General features: G+C 55.3%; 2 protein-coding genes across 2 annotated transcripts in view; both read right to left on the bottom strand.

The window, feature by feature from the left end:
- The window catches only part of ABCA7 (ATP binding cassette subfamily A member 7), a 20522-nt gene extending 13790 nt beyond the window's left edge, over positions 1–6732 (bottom strand). The window contains 15 exon segments of the mRNA XM_084795634.1: positions 1–208; positions 457–633; positions 930–1159; positions 1407–1574; positions 1866–1982; positions 3175–3314; positions 3395–3490; positions 3493–3604; positions 4422–4502; positions 4776–4849; positions 4971–5077; positions 5173–5314; positions 5479–5572; positions 5666–5765; positions 6624–6732. The exon segment at positions 1–208 is cut by the window's left edge and continues 15 nt beyond it. Coding sequence (XP_084651760.1) covers positions 1–208; positions 457–633; positions 930–1159; positions 1407–1574; positions 1866–1982; positions 3175–3314; positions 3395–3490; positions 3493–3604; positions 4422–4502; positions 4776–4849; positions 4971–5077; positions 5173–5314; positions 5479–5572; positions 5666–5731 — 1812 coding nt within the window. The 5' untranslated portion in view covers positions 5732–5765; positions 6624–6732.
- An 886-nt stretch (positions 6733–7618) lies between these two features.
- On the bottom strand, positions 7619–15941 carry CNN2 (calponin 2). Its single transcript, XM_084795596.1, has 6 exons — positions 15783–15941; positions 13543–13664; positions 12531–12597; positions 12279–12416; positions 11286–11549; positions 7619–9657 (listed from the first exon to the last, which is right to left on the bottom strand). The coding sequence occupies exons 1-6, from the start codon at positions 15843–15845 to the stop codon at positions 9391–9393; spliced, it is 921 nt and encodes a 306-aa protein (XP_084651722.1). The 5' UTR covers positions 15846–15941; the 3' UTR covers positions 7619–9390.
- Positions 15942–18435: the final 2494 nt, after the last annotated feature.

Below are 18435 nucleotides of genomic sequence, written 5' to 3'. Positions count from 1 at the left end.
CAGCAACACAGAGCTGATCAGGAAGGGTCCCAGGCAGCTGAGGAACCAACCGAGCCAGAGCACCCCGCGGCTCAGCCCCATCGCACGCATGGTCTCTCGCAGCCGCGTCTCTTTCTCCCGAACCAGTGCCTTCACAGTGAGCGCCACCGAATAGATCCAAGCCAGAGTCAGGAACAGAGGCAGAGACCGGCTCAGCACGCGCAGGAACCTAAGGTGACGGGATAACGAAGTGCAGCTAGGTCCTTGCACAGGGCGCGCGCATGGAGCGCGAACGTCGCCCTGGGACCTCCAGGCTCCACAGCATCCTCAGAGCGCCGAGCCGGTCGAAGGGTCCCGGATCCCAGCACAAGCCAAGTCGTTTCTTTATGGGGAGACCCCCGAGCTCCTTAATGGGTCCCCTACAGGGCCCCTCCAAATCACAGAGCCCAGACAGGATGCAGGGGTGCCCTCTCTCACACATCATCCACGTAGCAGGGGTGCGGCATCTGCTGCAGATAGAGGCCTGTGCGGGGGTCCACACCAGTAAGCACCCTCACAGCCGCCTGCTCGAGCAGGTCCTGTAGGTACACGAAGCCGCCCCACACATAGCGGAGGTCCATGAGAGGATCTGCTGACGGACCCGGGTCCCAAAACCTGCGAGACGCCAGATTCGTCAGGTAAACTACACGGAAGTGAAGAAACTCGAGGGCTTCGTTTATTCAGCCCTTAGCTCGGTCCTTTCTTTTCCAGATTCAATAATAAACTTATGTAGCTCCTCATCTGCTCTTGGGCAGTCCCCTGTTGTACTTGGCTGGCCCCTCTTTCAGCTAGGCCAGCTTCCCACCGCCCTTGGCTAGCCTCCCTCCCACCTCGTCCCGGAGCCTTGGCCACGCCCCCGATAATCCCACCTATCACCTCACCCCCCACATCCTGGGGCTCCACCCCCTCACTTGTCTCTGATCTTATTGGTCCTTGTGACAGCATCAATATCCATTCGAATCTTGAATCTCAGGTGGCCAGGGCCCAAAGCCGGAGATGACAGCTCGGATGGGTCCAGAGGGTCCTCAGGGCTCCGGAAGACGATGCCGGCCCAGAGGCGGCCCTCACCCAGCAGCTCCAGGGCACGGGACACTAGCGCCGCCTCTGAGGGCACAGCCTCCAGCTTGTCCAGGGACACACACTGTGGCGGGGTGGGTGGGGAACATAAGTCCCAGATTTCGGGGTATGGCTGAACCCTCAGTCTCTGTCCCCTCCCTCTGGATCCTTCGTACCCCTAGTGACCGTATCCGTGGCCAGGGAGTTCCCTCTTCAGGCATAAACAAAGCTCAGGTGTCTCTTTGCTCCATCCTTTAGTATAGGGTCTGCCTCTGGTCCCTTTCAGGGCACCAGAGAAAAGGCCTACTCCATTTTCTACAACCACCCCTTACCTCCATGATTTTGCCCAGTATTTCTGCCAGGCGCCCCACGTCGGCATGGGCCTCCCGCCAGCTGTAGCCATCCCTACGAGGGTCCAGAAAGTCCTTGATAGCCTCGAACTGCCTCTGGCCTCTGGGTGTCTGCTGCCTCGGCCCTGTGCCCCTCACTTCCAGCAGTCTCTGGGGAAGGGGGAAAAACGACAGGTGAAGAGCTCCCCACCCACCCACCCTTAAAAAAAAAAAGATTATTTATACAATGATCTGCCTGCATGTGCACCTGCCCACCACAAGAAGGCACTGGATCTCAGTACAGATGGTTGTGAACTACCATGTGGTTGCTGGGAATTGAACCTAGGACCCTTGGATGAGCCGACGGTACTCTTAGCCTCTGAGCCAACTCTCCAGGCCTCCATCCACCCTTTCTGATCTACACGCCATAGCCCAGAAGTGGCTGCTTCCGTCCCAGCCCACCTGAAGTAGGGCCACGTTTGAACTGTCGTTCATGAAGTTGAAGATCTGGGGTCCCAGCACTGCCCAGACTTCGTGTAGGTCCTTCAACAGAGCCAACTGCTCGAAGGTCTGGTTCACCTGCAAGTAGGTAGTTGATGTCAGCAAAGGCTGCTCTCCCACGCATCTGCGCTGCCCCTAGCCATGCCTGGGCTCATGCCCATCTGGACCTCTTTTCTCACTGTGTATCCCTGGCTGACCTGGAACTCACAGAATCCACCTGCCTCTGCCCCGGATGTGCCGGGATTAAAGTCGTGGGCCACTGCACCTGGCTGCTTTTTTTTACTTTTTAGACAGTTTCTCATCCTGTGTATAGTTTAGGTTGGAATTGCAGATGCTCCTGCCTCAGCGCCCTTCTTAGTGCTGGGATTATAAACCTGTGTGGCCAGGCTCTAAAGAAAGAGCCACCTTGGGGCTGGAGAGATGGCTCAGAGGTTAAGAGTGCTGCCGGCTCTTCCAGAGGTCCTGAGTTCAATTCCCAGCAACCACATGGTGGCTCACAACCATCTACAGTGAGGTCTGGCGCCCTCTTCTGGTAGACAGGCATACATGAAGGTGAAACACTGTATACTTAAATAAATAAATCTTAAAAAAGAAAGAGCCACCACTTTGACTTGTTTTTCCTTTTTTAAAAAAGGGGGGCAGAGGTTGCGGATTTAGCTCAGTGGTAAAGAGCTTGCCTAGCAAGCTCAAGGCTCTGGGTTCAGCCCTCAACTCTGAAAAAATAATAATAATAAGGGAGTTGGGCGTGGTGGCGCAGGCCTTTAATCTCAGCACTGGGGAGGCAGAGGCAGGAGGATATCTGTGAATTTGAGGCTAGCCTGGTCTACAGAGTGATAGCCAGAAAAACTTTATCTCAAAAAAACAGAAGTAGAAGTAACAACAACAATAACAACTTGATATTTTGAGATCAGGGATAGAGCCCAGAGTCATGTGTATATTAGGTGACCCCTAACTATTGAGTCCTGCCCTAGAGCTAACTAGGGGATTGATTCTAAGCAAGGGGATGGGTTCTGCCCTTGACCACGCCCCCATGCCCTCCCTGGGGATTCTAGGCGGGGCCTCCACCTTGACCACGCCCACTCCCTGATTAGGGGATTCTGGGCGGGGCCTCCACCCTGACCACACCCACTCTTTCACTAGGGGATTCTAGGCAGGGGCTATTTCTATGAATGGCTCCCAGCCCCTCTCACCTGAGACTTGTTCACTGCTATTGATCACCTGACTAAGGATATTGTGCAGACTACTTTCCCCCACTGCCTTATCATCTCACCTGAGCCATGAGCTTCCGGGTGAAGTTTGTGTCAGGTGCAAAGAGAATTTTCCCGAGGATTAGTGGCTTCAGGCGCCTCCAGAGAAATCGAGACATAGGATGGTCATCCAGTGCCCCCAGGAACTCAGAGCAGGCAGGACCTGGCATGAGAGAAGGGTCGAGCTGAGGCCCCACTGCAATGCCCTCCCCACGGGGTCCCAGCTCAGCCACAGGTACTCACTGAGGCGGCTGTCCACCAGTGCAGGTGCTGGCTCCAGCCCGTTGAACTCGTTGAGCTGGATGATGTCTAGCCTGTTGAGGGAGAGGCCCCTAGGCGGCTGGGCCCCTTGGTGCTGCAGAGGGCCTGGGCAACCAGCTCCAGAGAACCAGCTGCGCCTCGGGGCCTCCGAAGCAAAGCTCGGAGTTCCATCAGGCTGGGCAGCGTCAGGAGCTACAAAAAGGTCACCACGGGCTCCTGGATACCTCCTGAAGACCATCCCAAGCCTACTTTTGGCTTTTTAATTTTTTTTATTATTATTTTTTATTTTTTCAAGACAGGGTTTCTCTGTGTTATCTTGGCTGTCCTGGACTTGCTTTGTAGACCAGCCTGGCCTTGAACTCATGGAGATCTGCCTGCTTCTGCCTGTTGGGATTACAGGCTTTTTTTTTTTTTTTTTTTTTTTTTTTTGTATAAAGTATAAACCCAATCTCATTATAGATGGTTGTGAGCCACCGTGTGGTTGCTGGGAACTAAACTCAGGACCTTTGGAAAAGCAGCCAAGTGTTCTTAACCTCTGAGCCGGCTCTCCGACCACCCACCCCCCCACCCCCTCTTTAAAGCAGGGTTTCATGTGGCTGGCTGGCCTTACCAGCTATGTGGCCTGTGCTTCTCAGGAGCTGAAATGACAGGAGAGTGTCGCCAGGCTGGTTGACGAGGAGTTAGGCGTGGAGTCCAAGATTTCACGTATGCTGGGCAAGCACTCCAACCACCTACTCTACCCACTGGGCTACATCCCCAACCCTTTTGTTTCTTTGTTTGCTTGAGATATTGTCTAAGTCTGTAGCCCAAACTAGCCTCAACCTTACAGCTCTCCCATCTAACCTCTGGAACGCACGGGTCACAGGAATGCACCACCACACACAGCTTTTTCTAAGTTGGACTCTGCACCAGGCCAGGGGCCCAGCCAGGACACCTGTTCAGTGACCTTCCGCTCCCTGTCTCCTTAGTGCTTCCGGGATGGGACGGAGGCTGGATGGGAGCCTCTCACCTCCTGGGCAAGATCTCTGGTAGCATCCAAGAACTTCCTCATGGAATCCTGGGCTTGACCGAATAGGGGTTCCAGGGATGCCTGTGGAGAAGACAGGAAGGGTAGCAGAGACCTGGGTCCCAGTGGTCCTCAGGCCACGCATGACCTTGGACACCCAGATTCTTCATCCACTTCCTGGGTGCTGAGACCAGGGAGGAGTTGGAATGGGAGCCGCAGAGGAGCGCTCACCCTGAAGCTCCATTGAGCCCCTATCCTCCTCCGTCACACACCCACCCTTTACAAATGAAGACTGGGAGGGTTGAAAGGGGCCGAGCGCACCGCACCGGCGTCCCTCCCGAGCCAGCCCCTCCTCACCCCTTGCAGGATCTTCTCCAAGAGCTTAGTCGTCCAGGATTGCTTGTCCTCTTGGTTCCTCTCTTGTGGCCAGGCTGGGGAGGGGTCGGGGGTGATGCTAACGTTAGGCGAAGCTCGCCTTGAGGTGCCAGCTCCTCCTCCGCCCCCTGCCCCGAGGCACAGCCAAGCTGAGGGCGCCCTCTCCCAGGTCTCTACCTCCGCCCGCTCTGAGCAGGGGGATCAGTTTCCCTAGGGCTGCCAACATGTCCTGGGTGCTGCGGCCCCCCAGCACTGTGCGAGCATCTGCAAGGAGCCTGGAGATCCTGGGGTGCAGAGAGGGGATGGGAGGCGGGGCCTCAGAGAGGGGGGGCCCGGAACCCCATTGGATGGCCAGCGCCCACCCGCCCAGTTCACTCACAGGGAATCCTTAAAGTTGCTCAGGACCCCCGGCTTCTCGGCCGGCGTTGGGTGTTGGAAGCAGGCGTTGTTTGCGTTGCAGACAAGGCCCTGCAGCCAGGACACCGTGCCCGCTGAGGGCAGTGGCTTGTTTGGAAAGTGGCCTGGGAGGTGGGAGGTGTGCGGGGGGGAGACACCTGATCAGAGTCGCGCTCACTCTTCTGTGACCAGCCCCCCCCACCCCGCCACCCGGGGCTGGAACATAGCACCAGGCAGGGCGGGCGGGAGAAGCTTGTCCCCCGCTCCCACCGCACACAGCGGCTCTCACATTCGTGGTACTCCAATGGGGGGTGGGAGTGGCGGACGGCCACCAGGATGAAGAAGAGGAAAAGGGGCCACAGCAACTCCACTAGTAGCTGGATCTGGGGGGGGGGGGGGAAGAACGTGGTAGCAGAGTTCGGGAGACCGTGATGGACACCCGCAGTCGCCCCGCACCTGCATACCCCGGGAGTTACCGGTTGCCTCCGTCGATACGTGTAATTTTTCCACAACAGGAGCATCAGCTGTGTACGGAAGGCCATGATGGCTCTGGTCCGGGAAAAAGAGCGGAGAGGACTAGGCAAAGAATAGGCTGAGGGTGAGCTGAGCTGCAGGAATCTCCAGTAGAGACCCGGGAAAAATAATTCACTCGGGGGAGTGACCAATGGAAACCCGGCGCGCAGCCGTCCTCGTAGCTCATTGGCAGGAAGGTGGGGGTCGGGAAGACCCCCATTCGCATTCTAGGGGGGCGGAGCTTGGGTTTAAGGCTCTGGCTCCACTGTCAGCCTCACGCAGGACCCGGGTCTCGGTTTCGTTTGCCCCCCTAACCCCCCACCCCGGTGACCCACGGTGAGACCCGCAGCCTCTGTCTGGCCTTCCATTTTCACAGAGATGGAAACTGAGTCTCATAAAGGGGCAAACTCACGCTCCCAAGGAAACCGGAGAGGACCGAGGGCCGGTCCTCCCCGGTGTCAAATGATGGGTCAGATGACCACTGGGAGTCAGGGCCGGGCACCTTGACCCAGCCATTCCTGATCCAGTCTTTCAGTCCTCCCAAAGCTGTCTGTCTGCGGCCTACTTCATGACAGCCAGGGAAACTGAGGCTGACAGAGGAGGAAGTTGGCAAAGTTTAGCCATCTACATGGGAACTGGCGGCTTCCACTCAATGACTTTTTCCTTTTACACAGTGGGATTTGGGATCTGGGGGGAATGGCCTCCCTTGAAAAGTGGGGCGCTGCAAGTGTAAACTGGGGAAGGTCCCTCGAGGTGACCAATGACCGCTGTGAAAAATCAGTGATCCATTTATTCCCACAATCGCGGAAAGAGGAAGGCAGAGGGAGAATAATTATCAAGGAATGTGGCTCAGCCCACCCTCACCCCACAGCACCTCAAGTTCTCCAGGCTCCACCTTCCACCCTCTCGTGTCCTCCTCACCGTTCCGAGGCCCCCCAGACTCCATCCACCTCCGCTCCGCCGGGCAGCGGCGGGGGAGCGCGGCCCCCTTAAGAGGACCACGCCCTTGGAGACCCAGTGCTCCGGGCGGCACCAGGCCCCGCCCCTAACGCTACTATTGGATAATGCGCCTGCCACTCGCGCGACTTTGCCTTTGGAGGAGGCGGGACCACAGCCCGGCGTGCCCAGCTAGGTTCCTTAAAGGGGCAGCCACGCTTCTTGCAGTATCTCCGGCTCATTGGGACCCCACAACGTAGAGGGAACATTGGGTGGGGGGGCGCGCAACCGGGTCCGCACCCCCGTGAACTTACACCTTGTATAGGCAGTTCCGCAACACAAGATATTCCTCTGTCTCCTCTCCCCTAGAACCCCTGGAGTCTGCCCTTGCCTTCCCTTATGTAAGACCGGGGGACCAAACTTAGGTCGGAAGGATTAACAGCAGCGACCTCTATATTCTGACTCATCTCTGGCGACTAGCCAGACATTTTTTAAAAAATTATTATGTATACAGTGTTCTATCTTCATGCCAGAAAAGGGCACCTGATCTCATTATAGATGATTGTGAACCACCATGTAGTTTGCTGGGAATTGAGCTCAGGACTTTTGGAAGGGCGGCCACTGGCCAGGCCGGTGCTGTCTCACACACCTTTCAGGCAGATCTTTCGAGGCCAGCCTCGAGTTTAGGACAGCCAGGCCAGGGCTACACAGAGAAACCCTGTCTCAAACAAACAACAAAACAAAATAATAAAAAGGTAGAGCAGCCAGTGCTCTTAATCTCTGAGCCATCTCTCCAAACCCACCAGGCAGCCTTTTAACACAGCCCCCATTTATTCATTCATTCACTCATTCATTCATTCACTCATTCATTCATTCACTCATTCATTCATTTTAACAATATTCTCTGGTCTAGGTGATTTCAGAATCAGGCGGTGGCCCAATAGTCTAAGATTAGAATCACTAGTTGCCAGGAAGCCAGGTGTGGTGGCACTTGCCTTTAATCCCAGCACTCGGGAAGGAGAGAGAAACAGGTTTTTTGTTTAGATCACGAGTGGGGGGATGAGAAAAAGACTTGTGAGAGAGCAGGTGATGTTTACCCCCTTAGAAGTCAAAACACTGGGTGGGGGAGATTAGTTATTAACCAGCTGAAAACATCATTGAACAAGTTCTCAGAAGAGGAATAAATGTGAGCCAAAAACAGGAGGCGGGGGCCTTTGGAGACGTGGCTGTTCATCGTTTGAGGGACGGCTTTGGGGCTCCGGCTCCTGCTGAGGTTCCAGGTTCTGGTTACTCCAGGTTCCAGCAGAAGAAATCCTGAAATCCTGCTGATTATGCCAGGAGAATCGTTCCTCGGAACTGATATCCTTACGGTTTAGTTATTGGTTTGTTTTTTTTTTTTTTTTGAGACAAGGTCTCTCTGTGTAGCCTTGGCTGTCCTGGACTCGCTTTGTAGACCAGGCTGGCCTCGAACTCATAGTGATCCACCTGCCTCTGCCTCCCAAGTGCTGGGATTACAGGCGTGCGCCACCACGCCCAGCTCCTTGTTATTGTATTCTTTAATCTCCTTTTCCTATTGTTTAAGTTAGCCGGGCTATAAGTAAGGTACTCTCGGTTAATAAGTTCGGAATAAAATATATTTGTTAAGAAAACTGGGCCTGCACAATCAGGAGGCAGAGGCAGGTAGATCACTGAGTTTGAACCCAGCCTGGTCTACAAAGTGAGTCCAGGACAGCCAGGGCTACACAGAGAGACCCTGTCTCTGAAAAACAAAAAAGGGTGTGGGGGAGTTATTGCACAAAACTGTACGGAGCTCAGAGGAGGGGAGCGAAGATCCGTATCTCTGAAGGCCCTGAGAAGGGTGAAAATTGGAAAGGGGGCTTCAGAATCGGGATGCTGGGGGTGTATTAGGAGTTTGAAGAAAGCTGGCGAGAGAGGCTAGGCCTCTTCCTCCACCCTAGTCCAAACCTCAAGTCACTCACTCAACCACTGGGCCTCAGTTTCCCCTCCTGCCCCCTGACACTTGTACAGAGCTTTCCCCTGCTTCTAAGTGGCCACTTCCATCACCACCACCTTCCAGAATACCCTTTGCTCTTAGAAACAGAGTTTTTTTTTTTTTTATTGGTTTTGGTCCACACAAGAAATTTCACATTATCTGGCAGCACAGGGGCCCCTGTGGGTCACGTGCCGCACTTCTGGAGACAGGAGGGGCCCAGCACAGCTAATCAGGCCTGTGCAGGGAGGACTGAGGAACCAGGCAGGGCTGCAGTCTGTCAGACGCCTGCAGTAGTTTAAGGTCCAGTGGGGTAGGGGGTGGGGTACAAAACACAAAATCCCATGTGCTTTTGTGTTGTTGTTGTTGTTAAAACTGCCTGTAATTTCTGTGGGTTCACAAACCACAAACTGCTGTTGAAGATATGAAGAAACCAGAAACTTGGGGGGAGGGGCCAGCCTCTCTCACAGCCCACTGGGATGACACCAAGGACACCCCATGTCCCCTGCTTAATGAGTCAACCCTGGAAAGTAAGCAAGGCCTGATGGGTAAGGAGGGAGCTTAGACGGCACAGGCCTGTCATCATCCCAGCCCTTAGGAAGCTGAGGCAGGAGGATTGCAGTAAGTTCCAGGCCAGAGAGGGCTAGAAAGTGAGGCCCAGTTTCAAAAAACAAAACACAACAAAAACACAGGAAAAAAAACAAACAAACCCGAATAACACACACAAGGATGCTGGTGCGGGGAGCTGGCAGCCTTAGGAACTCAGTAGCCTGCCTCCTCCCGGCAGTAGGCCAGGTACTCAGGGGCCTCGCCCTGGCTGTCACCCGCGAGGGGAGCCCCGTCGGCTGCTGGGCCCTGTGGGCAATACTTGGGGTCGTATATCTGCCGCCCCAGCCCAAAGACCTGGCCACTCTGGTTGGCGCCCTGCGTGTAGCCCATCTGCAGAGACATGGAAGAATTGTCGCACTTGTCGGTGCCCAGCTTGGTGTCGTAGATGTGCCTCCGGGTCCCTGGAGCCGTCATGCCCACCTGGAGATGGGAGAGAGGGCATCAGAGTGGAGAAGAAAGGCGGGTCTCAGAAGGGGAACCCCTAATTCCCTCAACACACCCCTGAAATTCTATATACCTCCTGCAATTTTGTTTTGTTTTCCTTTTTTCTTTCTTTCTTTTTTTTTATTTAGTTTTATTTATTATATATACAGTATGCATCAGATCACATTATGGATGGTTGTGAGCCATCATGTGGTTGCTGGGAATTGAACTCAGGGCCTCTGGAAGAACAGTCAGTGCTCTTAACCACTGAGCCATCTCTCCAGCCCCTTCTTTCCTTTTTTTAAAGATTTGTTTATTTATTATTATGTACACAGTGTGCTGCCTACATGTACACCTGCAGGCCAAAAGAGGGCATCAGATCACATTATAGATGGTTGTGAGCCACCATGTGGTTGCTGGGAATTGAACTCAGGACCTCTGGGAGAGCAAACAGTGCTCTTAACTTCTGAGCCATCTCTCCAGCCCTTGTTTTCTTTTTCTTTTTGTTTTTTGTTTTTTGTTTTTGTTTTTTTGTTTTTCAAGACAGGGTCTCTCTGTGTAGCCTTGGCTGTCCTGGACTCGCTTTGTAGACCAGGCTGGCCTTGAACTCACAGCGATCCGCCTGCCTCTGCCTCCCGAGTGCTGGGATTAAAGGCGTGCGCCACCATGCCCGGCTTTGTTTTATTTTTCAAGACAGGGTTTCTCTGTGTAGCCTTGTCTGTCCTGGACTCACTTCGTAAACTAGGCTGGCCTTGAACTCACAGAGCTCCACCTGCCGCTTCCTTCCGAGTGCTGGATTTAAGGCAAGCGCCACCACGCCCGGTTTACCCCTTACAATTCTATATGCCTCCTGCAATCCTCAGCACACCCCCTATAGAGTTTCCAAAGCTTAGACAAAAAAACTTCTTTTGTTTCTTTCGGGTCTGGGTCTCATGTAGCCCAGGCTAGCCCTGGAACTCACTATGTCGTTGAGGATGACTGAACTCCTGATCCCCCTGCCTCTGCTTTCTGAGGATGCCATGTGCGTGCCCAGTTTGTGCCATGCTGAGGACAGAAGCCAGGCCTCACGTATGCTAGGAGAGTCCTCTGCCAGGGCTCCTGACACCCTGGCACTCAGGAGGAGGCTGAGGCAGGAGGCCTGCTGAGAGCTCATAGTCAGGCTCTGTCTCAAACCCAGCCCTCTGCACAAAAATAAAATAAAACTTCTTGTCCACTTCTGAGCATCAATGTCCCACTTTCTCCTTTGCCAGCCAGGAGGCCCTCCCACCAGCCACACAGATGTCCCCAAAATCTGAGGTCTCCAATCCTTATGGCCACAGCCATTCAACTTAACAGAAAGGTGACACTGGGCGTGGTGGCGCACGCCTTTAATCCCAGCACTCGGGAGGCAGAGGCAGGCGGATTGCTGTGAGTTCGAGGCCAGCCTGGTCTACAAAGCGAGTCCAGGACAGCCAGGGCTACACAGAGAGACCCTGTCTTGGGGGAAAAAGAAGATGACAGTATCAGATGGGGGTGGACATTTGTGGGAAACTGAGGCTTGGAGTAGGGTCGTCACTTTGGCAAGAGGAAGAGACAGTGTTGAGGCTAGACTCCCTGAGTGGGCTGCAGCCCAGTTGGGGACCCACCTGGCTGGCACACTTGTTGGTGCCCATCTGAAGGCTGATGGTGCAGTGGTCCATGGGGGGCAGGATGTGGTTTTTGGGGTCGTAGAGATGTCGCCTGGTTCCATAGGCCGTCATGCCAGACTGGCTGGCGCATTTGTTGGTGCCCATCTGCAGCCCGATGACGCACTGGCCTGCCTTCATGGTGGCGTCATCAAAGTTCCTCTCTTGTTTCTCCGAGTATTTGACCCCGATGTCCACACCACTCTGCAGCCCTTTGGTCTTGGCCTGAGTAGGGCGTGAGGGGAGCCAGGTCCAGGCAGCCGTCAGTAGACATGACACCACCCCCACACCCCCCAGATGCCCGCCTCTGCCCTTGGACTCCCCAACTCCACACAGAGCGACTTCTGATGTCTTTTCCACTCCCTATACAGCCCGTGTCATCTGCTGCAACCTTGCTGCTCCCTCAGCCTTAAACACTGGGCCCACCCACCTCCCCAATTTCTGGTTGAAAGATGGTAGATTCTAGACAGCAAAATCTCCCTCCTCCCCACCTCTTGCATCAGGTTGGGGTGACCCTTTGTTTGGTTTGGTTTTTTCTTTTTATTTATTTATTACCTATACAGGGTTTTGTCTGAATGTATACCTGCGTGCCTTAAGATGGCACCAGATCTCAGTATAGATGGCTGTGCTGGGAATTGAACTCAGGACCTTTGGAAGAACAGGCAATGTTCTTAACCTCTGAGCCATCTCTCCAGCCCCTTTGATTTGGTTTTTTGAGACAGGGTTTCTCTGTGTAGCCTTGGCTGTCCTGGACTCGCTCTGTAGACCAGGCTGGCCTTGAACTCACAGAGATCCGCCTGCCTCTGCCTCCTGAGTGATGGGATTAAAGGCGTGCGTAACCACGCCCTGCTGGAGTGAGCAGTATCTGTCAGCTTGTTGACACCAGCCTCCTTGCCGTGTGCTGCTAGGCCGTCGTCCCTCCCCACCCCATCCCCGCCCCTCCCAGGATCGCACCTTTCCGGCCAGGGCGAGCAGACACACTTGCACCTGGGTCATGTTCCCACTCTCGAACAGGTCATTGGCTTCAAACAGGTCCACGGGGTTCATGCCGTAGCTGACCATGGCCTTGATGAAGTTGGAGAGGTTTTCCAGCTGGGAGGAGGCAGGCGAAGGTGATGAGTGGGGGCGGGGCCGGGGAGGGGCGGGGCTCAGACACAAGGGCTGGGGGTGGGGGGCGTTCCCACCCTCTGCTTGCCGGCCCCTCACCTGGTGCCAGTTCTGCATAGAACGGTTGATCTTGGGGACAGAGCCTGGCTGCAGCTTGTTCATGAGGCTGGGAAGACAAGACCCCAAGACCTCCGTTGATGTCCCAGCCTCAGCAAGTTTATGCCTTCCCCAGCAACCTCAGTGCCTCTACCCAGCCTCAATTTCCCTCCACCAAGCAAACAAAGCTGCTGACAGTGGATCCTAGGAATGCAATCTTGAACCACAGAGTTTGGGGGGGGGGGAATCTAAGTTTTTTTTTTTTTAATTTTTATTATTATGTATACAGTGCTCTGCCTGCAGGTACACCTGTAGGCCATAAGAGGGCATCGGATCACATCACAGATGGTTGTGAGCCACAATGTGGTTGCTGGGAATTGAACTCAGGACCTTTGAAAGAGCAGTCAGTAAGTGCCCTTAATCTCGGAGCCATCTCTCCAGCCCCCCAAAATCTGAGAATTTTGGTTATGTTTACTTTCATGTGCACAATTGTGGAATATCCAAAAGACAGGTGCACAGCACACAAGATGGAGAAACTTCCTCAAGCATTATCCACTGAGGCAGGAAAGAGAGGGCTTAGGATAGGAATGCTCATAGCCAGGGCATGTAGACAATGCAATACTGCAAGGAAACAGCAGACAGGGACAAAGAGATGTGACTCAAGACAGAGCCATAGCACAAGAAAAGGCCCTGAGGGGCTAAACAGAGGGCTCAGAGGTTAAGGGTGCTTGTTTCCGGTCCAGGCCCCAGGTTCAGTTTCCAGCACCCACATCAGGTGGTTTGTGGTCAGAGTGCCCTCTGCTGGCCTCTGAGGGAAGTGCACTCATGTGCACATAGACACAGGGACACAAAGCACAAATAATAAAAATGAAGTAAACCCTAAATAAAACCAAAGAGAACAAAAAACGTAAGAGAGACAATACAGTAACACAAGAAGAGGAAAAGAAAACAAAGACACAACAGCCTTGCAGGGTGGAGAGCTCAGGGCCAATGTCTGGTGAATGTGAGCACTCACGTGCACAGGATTACCCCATCTTTCAGACCCTTCTGGAAGTCAGGGCCGATGGAGAGGCCCGTGAGTCCCTCTATCCAGCCTCGGAGTTCAGCTTCCTTCTGGGGGTCATACTTGGACAGGAGCTGGAGGAGCAAAGAACACAGGCCTGAGGTGGGGTAGGCGTGGTCAGGGGTGGGCGTGGTGAGGTGGGGTGGGCGTGGTCAGGGGTGGGCGTGGTGAGGTGGGGTGAGGTGTGCATGGTGACCTGGGTGTGTGCATGGTGGGGTGGGCATGGTGAGGTGGGGTGTGCATGCCCTGCAGAAGCTTTCTGACAGACGAGGCCAGAGGCAGCCGGGGAAGAGATAGAGACTGGCCCAGACTGGCCTCCTGCCATGTGTAGAACCACAGTCAGCTTTCCAAGCCTCAGTCTCCTCCGCTCCTCCCCACCCTCCCGCTGTCCCTTGCTTTTCTTTTCTTTTTCTTTCTCCTTTTTCTTTTTCGAGGCAGGGTTTCTCTGTGTAGCCTTGGCTGTCCTAGACTCGCTTTGTAGACCAGGCTGGCCACGAACTCACAGCGATCTGCCTGGCTCTGCCTCCCGAGTGTTGGGATTAAAGATGTGCGATGTGCGCCATTTCCCCACCCTCAAACAATTTCCCTCTCTCATCTGGACCGATTTTGTGGAAGGCTTTGCTGACAGGAGCCGTCTCCCCCTTTCCTTCTCTTTAAACCCTTTGAAGTGGGATTAGGGGGTGCAGGGGGTGACAAAGGCAGCTGGCAGCCACCCAGGAGCCACCCTGTCCCGCAGAAATGAGCAAGGGAGACCCAGAGGCAAGCAGGGGTCAGCCGGGGATGCCAGTCGTGCCTGGGCCAGCTGGGCCACGTCCCTAGCGGCTCCTGAGGACTGGAGGGGGAGGAGGGTCCCGGTCCCGCCAGCTGCGGCCACCTCCCTTTCCAGCTGCCCTTAGGCGCATTCCTGCCCGCCGGCCACAAACTACCAGGAATGCGGTGGCCTCACGGGTCTAAATCAGGACCAGCTGTTCCCCAGTGGCCAGGCTCCTCAAATGAATTGAACGAAGCCCCCACCGGCTATGGGCTAGCCAAGGGGTAAACTGAGGCACCTGGGTCAGTCAGAATGGTGCCTTCTGTGACCTCTGCGGGCTGGTCCGGGCTATCCCATTTCCCAGCTTTTGAGCCAGTGGGAATCTGAGCCCTCATCCTCTGGTACTGACGCGACCCGTCACGCCCCACCCCACCACATCCCCCAGCTCCTAACTGCCCCATCCTTGGGGCTTTCCTGAATCTATCTCCATTTCATTTTCTCTGTCCCAGGGAGGTGTCCAGCCCGCTCTGCAGGAACTGGGCAGGGTTTTCAGACCTGAGCCTGGGGCCCGGGGGTGGGGTGGGGTGAGGTGGGGGTGCGTGCGTCCTGAGAAGGCAGCTTGTTTCTAGCAGGCTGAGGATAGCAATCCAGGTGGCATCTAAGTGCTGGGCGACGCAGGTACGCCTATCCTGTCAGTGGTAGGGACCTGGCAGGTGCCAGCCGGAGGTGGGCCGGGCTGGTAGCTTTCAGCAGGCCCAGGCAGGTTGCCCGGCTTTGCTGACTGTGAGATTTGCATTCCCAGGTGCCAGGTGTGTGGGGTGGTGGACGACCTATCTGGAGGTTTCAGAAGGTCGGGCGGGTCTGAGCTCCCCCAAGTCTGGAGTCATGTATCCCTCATCCCCTCATTGGCTCGGGGACACCTTGTTGTGTGCGCGACCCTCCAGATGTGTCCATCCCTCTGAAACTGGTTCCTCTAAAAGAGCTTCTCCCAGGTGTGCGGAGGGGAAGTCCTGGGAGGGGGCCACACCCTGTTAAGAAAGCTACCGTCCCCGCCCCCTTCCTGTCCCCAACTTAAGTGGCTGGAAGAAAAGGGAAGTTGTGGCAGGTAACGAAGAAGGGGCCGCAGGGGTCCTCGCACACCCACAGCTCGCTCGCCGCCTTCTCTCTCCGAGGCCTTCAGGGAGCTCAGGGTGCAGAAAGACCCTAGACCCATCCCACCCACCCACCCGCAGGAGGGGGGTGCGAGAGGTCCCGGGGCGGGTCCGGAGGAGACACCCCCCCCACCGGGGATGCAGAGACAATCGGGCCCCTCTCCCAGACCCCACAGCTCCCCAGATCACCCCCGGACCCTCCGGATGTCAGGGTAGGAGCAAAGCCACGCCAGCCGGGCTCCTGCACGGGTCCGCGCGTTCGAGGCTGCCGCAGCCCCGCGCCCACTCACCCGGTTCTTGACCTCGGCCGAGAGCCCGTAGGACGGACCCTTGTTGAACTGTGTGGAGCTCATGGCGCGGGACCCCGGTGCGGGACGCGCGGATCGGACGGACCGGCAGAGGGACCGGCTGGGGGCCGACGGCCCGGGACAGGGCTGAGCACCGCCCCCGCCGCCGATTGGCTGGCCGAGCAAATGTCCTTATAAGGCTTGGAAGCGCCGAATTCCTGTGGCCGCGACTTCCTGAGCCCCCCTTGGCCGCCGGGGACCCCCGCCCGCCAGAGCCACCCCAGCATCCCGCCCGGTCGGGAGGGCTCCACCGTTCCCTTTGGGAGTTTACGGGAAACTGAGGCAGCGAGGATCATGAGCGTCCTACCTAGTCCCAGGCGTCAGTTTACTCCCCAGTACCTGACCCACCTCTCTGCGTTTCTGTGGCTTGGGTGTGTGTGTGGGGGGGGGGGGGTGAGGGGGTGAGGGGGGCTGGGTTGTTGAGTTTGTGCGGTCGAGTTCTGAGCTGTGGACATCGCGGGTTCCTGTGGCCGGGCACACACACACACACACACACACACACACACACACACACACACACACACACACACGTGTTGGGACACTGAAGAGCTTGTTGGAAGCCCTTGTCAGAGCGGCCGAGCTTTGTGGGGTGCACGCCAGGCTCAGCGGGGGTCAGGGAGCCACACCCACTCCCAGAAGCCCTCCCCGCCCGGGTTCCACTCCCCGGCACCTGCACAGGAACACCCGTCACCGCCCCCCCAACACACGTACTTAAAGATTAAAAAACAAGAACAAAACTTAAAATTCAGCAACACAGGGGCTGGAGAGACAGACAGCCCAGCAGCGGTCAGAGCACTGGGGCTCCCGCAGGAGACCCGGTTCCGTCTGTCACTCCGCGGGATCTGACGCCCCCTTCCTCCTGCTGCGGGAACTGCACGCGCGTGGTGCGCGGACAAACACTTGTAAATCAACCTGGCTTCGCCTGTGAGCTGGGAAGCCATTGCCAAATCTCTGTTTCCACCCGGGACCAAGGCCACCCACACCCTCCTTTCGTCCCACCCCTGAGCTCAGAAGAGCTTTCTGAATTTTGAAATGGAGGGGAAAAAAATCTGCCGGGCGTGGTGGCGTTTACACCTGTAGTCCCAGCACTCGGGAGGCAGAGGCAGGAGGATCTCTTAGTTTGAGGCCAGCCTGGTCTACAAAGCTTCAGAACAGCCAGGGGCTACACAGAGAAACCCTGAGTTGAAAAACAAAATAAGCAAAAATCCTCCTTCCCTATTTCACTGTGTGACATTAGGTATTTATCAGCCGTCTCTACACTCCGGGTTCCTTGTCTGAAAAATATAGATACGTTAAGTGCTCTCAGGGTGGCTTGTACAGACATCAAAAATCTTAAGAATTTTGACTCTGGCTGATGGGCGCTGGCCAAGGCCCAGGATGACTCTCCCTGCCAGGGCCACACCTCCCCAGAGACGGTGCCTGGGGTCTGGGTGGTGGTGCTTTTGCTGCTATCTTAACGAAAAAGTGGAGTGTGGTGCCCACACCTGCCTTCGCGCTCAGCACTCACTGTGAGTTCAGGGCCAGCCTGGTCTACAGAGGGAGTTCCGGGTCAGCCAGGGATACCAGGCAATACCATATACTCAAAACGTAAAAAAAAAAAAAAGTTAGTCGAGCTGGTCACACCTTGCCTGCGCTGGGCAGAGCGATATGACTGGTTGAAGTGTTGCCCTGTGCTAGAGGGGACTCCATTGCTTCTCCAGGGAGATCAGGCTAAATTTTGCTGTTCTGGTGCCTCAAGGACACTTCGTATTTTCTAACAGGTGATGTGTGTCTTCCATAATAATTCCGAAACTAGCCGGGCGTGGTGGCGCACGCCTTTAATCCCAGCACTCGGGAGGCAGAGGCAGGCGGATCGCTGTGAGTTCGAGGCCAGCCTGGTCTACAAAGTGAGTCCAGGACAGCCAAGGCTACACACAGAGAGACCCTGTCTCGAAAAACCAAAAAAACAAACCATGGTGACCCTGAGTGCTGCGAAGGCAAAGTGGGAAGGTTTCCTCAGCTGCCGACTGTACAGTCCAGGTGCCGAGATGCCTGTCTTGCTGTCCTCCCGCCACCCTGGAGGTATACAGTAGGCGCACAGTGTTAGGGTACAGAGCTCACGGATGCCTCTCTGCTGTACCCTAAAAGCAGACACGTTGCAGGGCATGGTGGTGCACGCCTGGGATCACTGTCCACAGAGCCAGGCGAGTCAAGGCTACACAGAGAAGCCCTGTCTACAAACCCAAACAAAACAGACACCTTCCCTCACGTGCGCAGGAGCCGCTCAGTAATTGTCCTTGGTAAACATGGAGGGGGGACAAAATATGGAACGCTTCACGAATTTGCGTGTCATCCTTGCGCAGGGGCCATGCTAATCTTCTCTGTATCGTTCCAATTTTAGTATATGTGCTGCCGAAGCGAGCACGAGTCAGAGCGTCTTACCTCAGATATTTAAAGCCAAGGTACAAAAATACTTTACACATAGAGGAGTTTTGTTGTCACGTATGTGTGCCTAAAGTAACGTTGTTAGACACCAAAGAAAAAGGTCACCCTTCAGATCCACGATGCCCATGATTATCGATGCATGTAAAACCTCACAAATCGATTAATATAGCAC

This window comes from Acomys minous (genome assembly GCF_964271855.1).
Source record: "Acomys minous genome assembly, chromosome: 9".
Classification (NCBI taxonomy): Eukaryota; Metazoa; Chordata; class Mammalia; order Rodentia; family Muridae; genus Acomys; species Acomys minous.
Note: the sequence above shows the minus strand (reverse complement) of the source record. Positions and strands in the feature narration are given on the sequence as shown.